At 40.6% G+C, this 10257-nt stretch overlaps 1 protein-coding gene across 1 annotated transcript; it reads right to left on the reverse strand.

Annotated features, from left to right (window-relative positions):
* Window positions 1-1097: 1097 nt before the first annotated feature.
* On the reverse strand, window positions 1098-10257 carry LOC113243771 (butyrophilin-like protein 1). The gene is made up of 10 exons (XM_026482605.4): window positions 10084-10257; window positions 9354-9490; window positions 6942-7292; window positions 6064-6345; window positions 5722-5922; window positions 5205-5225; window positions 5088-5114; window positions 4878-4904; window positions 2571-2597; window positions 1098-1907 (listed from the first exon to the last, which is right to left on the reverse strand). Exons 1-10 carry the CDS (start codon window positions 10104-10106, stop codon window positions 1384-1386), a joined length of 1620 nt encoding a protein of 539 aa, XP_026338390.2. The 5' UTR covers window positions 10107-10257; the 3' UTR covers window positions 1098-1383.

Raw genomic sequence — 10257 nt, forward strand, 5'->3', positions numbered from 1 at the left:
ACCTGGTTGAGCTCTGCTCTGGAATGAAGTTAGATATTTGTAAATAATTTGATCCTTTTGAGCCTTGCTTTTAAGATTTGTTTATCAGTATGTATTGGATCAGTTTTTAGTCTAGTGCTGATTATTCCCTGCTGCTGGGGCAAGATTCTTCCGGGTACTCAACCCTATATCCACAGAATTTACCAGGTTTTTCAGTCTAGCTCATAGGAGCACATTCTCTTCTTACCCCTGTTTAAACATTAAGTACTGTTTCCTCTAGTCATCTCATTTTAATATAGCAGATAGGTTTGATTAGAGGGAGAAGAAGGGCCCTTCCTTACCTCTGCTGGTGGATATACTTAGAATTCCCCAAAATATAAAGTAGTCATTTCCCTTATTAATATCTTAGGCAAAGCAATAAAATGTCTCTCTCTTTCTTTGATAAGACAAATACCTCAAAATGCTCTTACCTCATTGATTTTCCCAGACCTCTGTCATGCTAACATCTTCACATTTATTAGAATTGGATTATGATTGATATTTATTTTTTCTTTCCTCAAATTATCCTTGCATTTAAGATATAGATTAGCATGTATTAAATTATAATTTATTTATTTATTTTAAAATTTTTATTTATTGATTTGTCAGAGAGAGAGAGACAGAAACAGAGAGACAGAGCACAAGCGGGGGGAGCAGCAGGTAGAGGAAGAACCAGGCTCCCCACTGAGCAGGGAGTCTGAACCAGGGCTCCACCCCAGGACCCTGAATCATGACCTGAGCAAAAGGCAGACACTTAACTGACTGAGCCACCCACGCATTCCTCAAACCACAATTTAACTTTTCTCCTTCAACATCAGAAAATAGCAGTATTTTGTTGCTTTTATTCAGCGTTGCTATGAGAAAGCTGAAGGGGTTTATCTAGTTTTTAATCCTTTGAATACTGCTTTAGCAGTGCCACTCAAAGTGTTGTTCACAGACCAGTGAACTATATTAACTGTTTCTTACCAGTTCTTTATGAGACAAATACAGAACTAGAGTATTAAAAACGTTGTAGAGCAAATTGACAGTTTTAAGTATATTGAACCTAACAATAAGCTAATTACAACTTGTAACTGTATGCATTGTTTTTTTATTGACTTTATTTGTCTGGTAATTTATTTTAGAAAATTATCAATCTGTGATATATTATATATAAAGCAAGAAATAGCATTTATAACAATAACAACACAACAAAAAGTTTCTTCTCTGCAATTAAGAAACCCCGCTGTTCATGGGGACTCATGGAGCCTCAAGCCAAGAGGCCTCATAATCAGTGAGCCTGAGGTCACCCATCAGAACTGGCATTCTAGGGTTTACAGAGAATAGACTATTGTCTTCACGGTATAGATTCTTCCTCTAAGTCACTTAGTATGGCTCAGATAGGGAATGCTCCATGGATTTAAGGTTGAAGTAAGGATAGAGGGACCCAGAGAAGTTTGCCTGGGTGAAGGAGAAGATGTGGGTACCCTGAGTCATGTCATAGAAAGAAATGTCATTGTCTTCATAATCCAAGAAAATCACAATCTTTTGTGGATACTTTTCTAACAGGAGATGCTCTTTTAGGGAAGTGTCTTGGGACCCACAGGTGAGAGCTCTGTATTCACATCCTTTCTTCTCTATGACTCTGAGTATCTTGTTTTGTAGATCGGTGGATAACCCACTCTTGACTGCGGGCTTCTCATATACGCCTAGAGTCCACTCACCAATGTCCTCAATACCCACTTCCCAATAATGTTTTCCTGAGGTGAAGCCTTCCTGATTAAGTGTGATAAGGTTGCAGTCTCCCCTCTTATCACTAAGAGATAGATCCTCTGTTTCCTCTCTGAAGTTCTCTTTTCTCTCTGGGTCAGAATTATTCTGATGGATTTCCTGATTTATAGTCACATTGGCTGTGGGGAAAGAAAAGCAAAGAGAAAGGCCAACATTATATATTTCAGAAAGTTGTTGTGCAGGTGAAACCTTAGAGAAACAGGATCGAATAATGAAAGAACACCTGTCTTCTGAAAGTGTCTGTTGGGGGAGGTGGAGCTATGGGGTGCTCCTACCATGGGTTCAATGCTACTTATCTCATCTTATCTTACTTATGCTATTATCAGTGTCTTGGCAGAGTGCCAGAGTGAGCTGGGACTTGCAGGGTTTACTTGACAATAGTATTCTTTCCAAATTATCTACAAATTAGAACCATGTTCTTCAATTACTAATAGGCTCCATGTCAGCTGACCTCTTTAAAAAGAGCAGCTAAGTTACTCTCATCATTTTGAACACTTTTTACTCAGTTGGGGATTTCCTCAACTGAGGGGCTATAATTTCATTCAGAAGCAAGTGGACCCCCTCCCACCACAGGTGAGAAAGCATGGCCAATATATGAAGGGGTAAATACAACCAGAGTAGATAATCCTAGCAGCAATTTTCAGCTCAGGCCAATGGTTCTTCCCTTCTTTACCAGAATAATGGTTCCTCTGTCTTTTCAAGTAGGAGATGATGTTAGGAGGGAAAAATGGAATATCAGAGGGCAGGTTGGAAAGGAGTCAAAAAGATAAAGAGCCACTCACCAAGCTGGAACTTTTCCTTCCTCCAGTCTGAAAAAGAGCAAATTGACACTATGATGGTAGCATACCCACAGAATGAAGAGGAGGGACACACTTCCTTTCCTGGCTCATTGCTCTCTCTTCTCAGCTCTCTTTCCCTCCTCCTTTGAGCCCCTTGAACTTGGCAGTGTCCAGAAAATACAAGACAAAGGGTGTACTTCCTGTGTGCTGTCTCAGATTAGAAACGATCCCCTCATTTGGCCCAGTGCTGGGGGAGTAAGTCTGGAGAACACCTGGAGCAGGGTCTAGTGTTCTAAGCACCTATGCTCTTAAGACCTTTGTGGCACTCCTCATTGAGGATGAAAACTACAAAATGTCCTTTTATTTTATGATTTTATTTTAGTGTTTTCCCAGTCTATGACCACCTCAGAGTAGAAGTAGAGTTTAAGCTTCAGACTAAGTCTTTTAAACTGACTTTTTAAAATTTTAATGCTTGTAATCACATTTTTAATATTTTTCTCCAGAGATAGATTCTTCATAAGGAATAGAACTATATCTGCCCCTGTCTGGGGTCACTTCTTTTATGACAGGACTTGTGTTTTATTTAAAGATTGGATATTCTAGGGGCGCCTGGGTGGCACAGCGGTTAAGCGTTTGCCTTCGGCTCAGGGCGTGATCCCGGAGTCCTGGGATCGAGCCCCACATCAGGCTCCTCCGCTATGAGCCTGCTTCTTCCTCTCCCACTCCCCCTGCTTGTGTTCCCTCTCTCGCTGGCTGTCTCTCTCTGTCAAATAAATAAATAAAATCTTTAAAAAAAATAAAATAAAATAAAATAAAAAAGATTGGATATTCTCTTAATGTCTTGGGGCAATAGGCAGAAAAGAACTTATCTATAAGTCTTGATGGTCTCTCACTGAGCTGCCCTCTTCTAAGAAGGGTAGCATTCTATATATAGAATTGATGAATATATGAGTCGTCAAGGGCATCTGCAATCTCTTCATCTTAGAGATAAGAAGGCTGAGATTAAGAAAGCAAAAATGACTGAATTCCTCAGCTGTAATTGACAGAGTTGGAACTAAAACCTGTATGTCCTCATCCTTACTATACTTTGCTCTCTCCTCTAGAACCATGGGAACATTTTAAAGCAGCTCCTGAAAGAAAACTCTTAGTAGAGGGACACCTGGGTGACTCAGTTAGTTAAGCATCTTCAGTTCAGATCATGATCTCAGGGTCCTGGGATTGAGCCCCAAATTGGGCTCCCTGCTCAGTGGAAAGTCTGCTTCTCCCCTCCCTCCCCCTGCTCATTCTCTCTCTCTTTCAAATAAATAAATAAAATCTTAAAGAAAGAAAAGGAAAGAAGGAAAGGAAAGGAAAGAAGGAAAGGAAAGGAAAGGAAAAGAAGAAAAGGAAACGAAAAAGGAAAGGAAAGGAAACTCTCAGTAGAAACTGCTTACCTTACTTTAACCCTTGGGAGGGGTGCCTTGACCCTGTCATATCAAAGTACTTATCAGGCTGTGTGCAGTTGCCTGGTTCTTAGCTTACTTCCCCCAATGGACTTTAAGTTCTAGGGTCAGAGATCACAGCTTACGCCACCAACATCTAGCACAGTATCTGGCATATAAAAATTGCACAGCTATATATTTAAGGAATTACCTAGAAGGCTTTTGAGGTCTAACTCTGTATCACAAATGCGCACACACACAGTCTTAAACACACTTAGTACATGGACACAGATATTAGAAGATATAAAATAGCCAATTCCCTCTACCACCAGATAAATATATTTTTATGATATTAAAATATTTTGAAAGATTGTTTTTTAAGCTTTTCAAACATAAACCTTGTTCCTATGTATTGAACTTTACTTTGTTTATTTCAAATAGGCAAAATAAATTAAAAAATAATTAATATATTTTTCCCAAATATAAAATATATTTTCTGCTCTTTTAAGCTTTATTCACAGTATAGAAATGTTGATTCTATGCTATTTCTATTTATAGAAATAAAGAATAGGGTATTCTTTATTCTTCCTAAATCTCAACAAAATCGCTCTTCTTTCTCTTACTTCTCCATAGTGGATGGGTTAACAATTTGTGTTGAGTCCTACTCTAGCTATGTGGAATTTACCAGTCGACAGTAATTTCTTCTTTATCCTTAGCTGTGAAAAACAATTGAATATTTGAGCTTCCAAATACAAAATACTATAGATTGATACCAAATGAATCTTCACAACTTGCACGTGGATGTGTGTGTGTGTATGCTTATGTGTCTACTTATTATACTTGGAATATCAGAGGCACATGGCAAGATCTAAGCCAGAGAGTTACTTACCAGGATACAGCAGGGCCTTCTTCCAATCTAAAACAGAACAAATCCAGTTAAGACAAGACAAGACATCCAGAGCCTCACATTCCTCTCCTTCCCCCTTATTTTTTTTCACTAGTCACTATTAAATCTTTCAGTCTTTCCCTCTGAAAGGAGGGAGCTGAGAAAGTGTTGGACATCAAAACATTGAGGGGTGTGGGAAACTCAGTCTCTTACCTACAAGGTATAGTGCCTTTCGCCGTTCTGAAAGAAACAACATTCAGTGAGAGACCTACAACAGATGTGGAAAGGGGAGCAAATTCTACACAGGGCATGAGAAGAAGCAAGACTCACCAAGCTCTGCCTTGAGGTTCTCTGAAAGAAGAGAGATAAAATCCATCAAATTGGGTTTTAGCTGCTCTTAAGTTCATGGAGGAGCTGAATGAATTCAATGTGGCCCTCCCTTAGGGATCCCATAGTTAAGAAGGTGAGAAGGATTAGAAAACATACATGTGGAATCTAAAATGACAAGTGCTAGGAAAAGTTACATGGGAAATGTCATAGGGTCACTGAGTAAGGAGTGCCCACCCTTCATGGGAATTCAAGATTTCTTAGGTGTGTCAGGAGAAGATGGGGGAAGACATTTCCACAAGGAGAAGCAACACCACAGTTTGGGTACAGACCACTGCCCACAACTCTCCAAGTTTCCCACATGGTTTCCTCCTTTCCATAAAACTCAGGCTTTATGGAATTTTGGTACTCCATGTTTTCCTTGGGGTCCTTTGGCAATCTTTTATTTCCCCACCCGCCTTATACAACCTATACTCCCAGCTTTTCCATGAACCCTATTTGTTCTGCTGACACAATTTACCTTTGGCCTCAAGTGCCATTTCCTTTTCTTTCTTCATCTGATCTCTTTCATGAGATTCTGTTTTCTTTTTCTTTACTTCTCTTTCTTTAGCTTGATGTTGTCTCCAGCCAGTGTAGCTAATCCCAGCGAGGAGAAGCATCAGTATAGGGACTGTCCCAGCCAGGGCTGCCTTCCATGGGTCCATCCTGGGGAAGAAGGGCTCTGACACAGGCATGTGAAGACATAGTGAAAACTAGTCTGGAGGCCATCCTGCCCTTTTTCCAAGACTCCCTCAGTCCTTCTTCCCTCCTCCCTGCCTTCACTACACTCCCAACTCTGTTTTGGGGTTTATGCCTCATTCACCTGGGAGGAAGATGGCTGATGCTTTCTCCTGTCCAGAGAGGGGATTCTGGATGGAACAGGTCAGATTGCCCAGAGAGCTGTCCATGACCACAAGAGATGCTTCCACACGGAAGAGCCCATCTTCATCTTGGGTCTGAACCTCAGAGAGGGACTGTAGATTCACTCCCATCATGTCACTCCACTGCACCCTGGGTTTTGGGAACCAGCCATCTGCAGAGCACAGCACTCGGATCCCACCAACCTCAGGTCCCATCATGTGAACATGAGGTGCAGAGCCCAACCCTGAGGAGAGAAGGCATGGGTTTAAGGCCTGGGGTCCTTGGGGCTTAGTAGTCCCTGAGGCTGAAGGCCAAAATGCCCTCACTAGACTGATAAGTTAACTGAAGCTCAAAGGTCAATAAACCTCTCACAGTGAATGTCAGGCCAAACTGTGATTCCGTTTTGAAATCAACTTGATGCCTTTGCACTACACTTAGACGAAGAGAGCTTTGATGTCATTTCAAGGAGAGGAAAAAACAGGTCCGATTAAAATTAGAAAAAGGAGTTTATCCTATAAATTGTCTTTCTCTACCGATTGGGTGAAAACTAATGTCTGAAGGTATCAATACCTGTCTGAATTAATACTAGTCAATTAATTTTCTGGGATTTTTGGGATATGAAAACATATTCAGAAATATTGCCCTTTTTTGGTGTTTAAAAGTAAATAGAGTACGTAGTCCTAGCCTCACTGTGTAGTTTAAGAAATGACATTCTGCAAGGTCAATTAGCATTTCAATATATGGAAGATCATAAGAAATGGCAGATTAGGAATCCAAACATCCTTATTTTTCTCTTTGCTTTACACCATGACATACACACTCTGTGCCAGGTTAACATACCTATAACATGCAGCTCCACAATGGCCTCTTGGGAGCTCTGACCATCCTTAAAATGACACCGGTACTGGCCATGATCAGAGGCACGAACATGTTGGATCAGCAGGGCCACACCCCCTTTGTTGATGGAGTTTCTCACCATCTCTGTCCTGCCACGGTACTCCAGCATTTGCTCCCCACCTTGTTCCTGTCCATTCTGGTACACAAACACAGCAGGGGAGAGTTGGGTTCGGTACCACCGAATATGCATGTGGGCTGCACTCTGCTCAGGGGACAGCTGGCAGGGCAGAGTGGCATCTGCCCCTAGCAGAACCATGATGGGCTCAGCCGGTCCCTTCACAGAAAACCCGGACACTGCATGAAAATCAAAGACAGATTGGGGAAATGAGTGAGGGAGGATGAAACAAGAGACCCATCTGCATTTCTTTCTTATTTGCATTGTTTTCCAAAAAAATTGTATATGCCTTAAAATATGTATCTATGTAATCTAACTTCTTCAACTATATTCTCCAGAGGTAACAACTGCTGATAATTTGGAATTTGAAATGACAGTTTTTCTATGCATTTACAAATAATATTTATGTGTAAATTATGTAAAACCTAAATAAAAGAGACTTACTTAGAATTAAATGTGGCAAAGGAACTTATTAAGCAATTATCCCTTCTTTTGGTAGGAGAGGAGTAGAAGGTGTTTCTCTCCACACTCATCCATTTCTCTCCCAACGAACTGCTCCTAAGAGGATAAGTAGCCATTTCTGGTTTAAAGATTTAGTTTACTCTGTGTTGAGGGGTGAGGGAAAAGATTAACAGTGTTTTATATCAAAGTGAAATGTAAAATTTATAAGGTTTGGTTGCCTTTTTTTTTTTTTTAGTAACACTGAATGCTTGGAATCATAAAGAAAAGTTTTTCATAATAATTATTTTCTTGAGAGGACTTGGAAGCCAGTGGTTCCAGGTGGCAAGAGCAGGGCAGTCTTTACCAGAGAGGATGGTTGGATTCCCTGGGGCAGGGAAGGAGGCTGCTGCAAACAAAAAATGGGGACTTTGCTTAATTATGAAATAAGCTCCTTTGTCAAGTCACTTAAGCCATCTACTTGAAACTTACTTTAGTATAAAAATCAATGATAACTAAAAGGAGACTGATGCCCCCTGGGCAAAACTCGCACTGGCAGAGGCCAAGGGTATTGTGGCTCTTTTGAATGGTTAAAGCTTAAGCGCCCACAAATGTAGTGACCCTGGAGTGGGAAGAATATCAAAAGGCATGGCTGTGAGGGGGCCCAGGAGTGTTAACACAAACGACAAGGCCACATGGGCTTAAAGGAAATATCCCATGGCCAGACTGTCCCAGAGAATGTGGATCAGGCAGTCTTGGGCAAGGAGCATGACACTGGCCATTAGGCTGGATGAGAGCCGTGGTCTCCCTTCCTTTCCATTCCTGTGTAAAACCCAGAGTACGCAACAGATAGGTTTTCTTAGTTAACCGAAACAGGACTACTGGCTATACATGTTATATGAGTCATTTTAATTTAGGAAAAGATATTTGACATTACTTATATCCACAGTGTAGTGTAAAAGTTATTCTATTTCACATAAATGGAATCATTATACATCAATTTCTACAATAAGGAACATCCAACCATTTTAGTACATATAATTTAACTCTACCTCTTGTTTTTGACATTGCCTATAACATCGTGTTTAAGCTTTTCCTGTATCAGGGTAAATATTTATATTGCTTCCAATTTATTATTACTACAAACAGTCCCACAATAGACATTTAATATATTATACATATACATGAGAGAGATTTTCTTTATGATAAATTCTTGCAGAATTGCTGAGTCAACATGTATAGAAAGCAAACATTTTAATATTCCCTGACTAACTGACATCAAATTAAAGAGATTTTAATTTAAAAAATGTAATCTCAGAGTTGAGGTCCCATTATTGAGATCTCATCCTGAGGCCCCTTTCTATTTTATGAAAGAAGGACTCAAGTCCCAGAGGGGGGGAAAAAAAGATTTGTCAAAGATCATAACCAGGGATTCCAAATACTTTGTACTCGGGCTTAGGTTATCTTGGCAATGTGATCATTATAAAGTATATTTTCACTGATACTGTTACATTGAAATTAATCAGGATAAAACCACTCATACTCAATTTAGCTAAACATTAGAGCTATGAGTTTTATGAAATCTATCCAAAGTAATAATGGGAGTTGATATAAAGATCAGTCCTTCTTGGCCAGAACCTTCCAGTCTTCAGTTGGCATGAACACAATCACAGTTCCTCCCCAGTATAACTGCCTTTAGAGGAGGTATAACGACGACTGATGGATGATCGAGTTTTTTCATCATCTGAGAAGAGCCATTAAAAACAAGCCAATAAATAAAGAGAAGGAGAGAGAACACTGACCTGCTGAGTACCATGTAGACGCCTGGAGAAGAAGGAGAAGGAGGAGGAAGCCAGCAGGAGAATAGTCGGGAGAACCCACCATCTTCTTCAGAGCAGAAAGTGAAAGCATGAAATGTTCACCCTGACAAGGAAGTACTCTGTAAGAGAAGGTGGTGAGAAAGCCACCAGAGTGAAAACTTTCAGGAAAAAAAAAAATCCCCTGTTCAAAGATTTACTTTTATACACAGTTTTTTGACTGTTCTTCCTCACAGACTGCCACCAACTCCAACCCCTCCCCAGTGGATTTTCCTTCCCTCTCTTCTTTCTGAAAACCAACTGTTTCCCCAGCAGGTGTAGAAAGCTGTAAACCACTCTCTTGTGTCCTGTGGGCTTTCTTGAAATTGAAAAACCCTGAGTTCATTTTAAGAAGTGAAGGCAGACACAAAATTAGTCCACTCCTATTGGCCAATCTTATTCCCTCCTTCTTGCCTTCATGTATTGATGCATTCATACTTTTACATATTTATTTTTACTGCAAGCACTCTTGTGGCTTAACTCCAGAAGGAGAAGGGAGTTTTCTCACTAGTGACCCAGAGCTCAACCCCTTTTGTTTTTAGGACCCACATCTCCCCCAGACACACCTCCACATCACCACATATTTCTCTCTCACCATCCAGATTGAGCCAGGAGGCTACCTGGAAGCTCCTGATCTCCTCAAACTACAAGGCCCAGCTCCAGAGACAATTGGTACCTGTTTATTCTTGTGGTCCGCATCCAAAGGTGTGGCTGCAGGGGCTGGGAAGAGTAGGTTTCTAATCCATCCCCAGACTGGAAACATATTCTTAGGAAGGGGGACAAACAGGGCTACCAAAAGGCACTGACATGTGAATGCCTCTCCTAGAACGGGTCCAATAAGAAAGTCACA

This window comes from Ursus arctos, unplaced genomic scaffold, assembly GCF_023065955.2.
Source record: "Ursus arctos isolate Adak ecotype North America unplaced genomic scaffold, UrsArc2.0 scaffold_31, whole genome shotgun sequence".
Taxonomy (NCBI): domain Eukaryota; kingdom Metazoa; phylum Chordata; class Mammalia; order Carnivora; family Ursidae; genus Ursus; species Ursus arctos.

Coding starts and splice junctions, on each gene's coding strand:
- LOC113243771 (XM_026482605.4), bottom strand. CDS start 10,106: ATGCGGACCACAAGAATAAACAG. Junction 9,491..10,083: donor CGGACCACAAGAATAAACAG/GTACCAATTGTC, acceptor CTTCTCTTACAG/AGTACTTCCTTGTCAGGGTG. Junction 1,908..2,570: donor GAAGGAAAAGTTCCAGCTTG/GTGAGTGGCTCT, acceptor CTTTCCCCACAG/CCAATGTGACTATAAATCAG.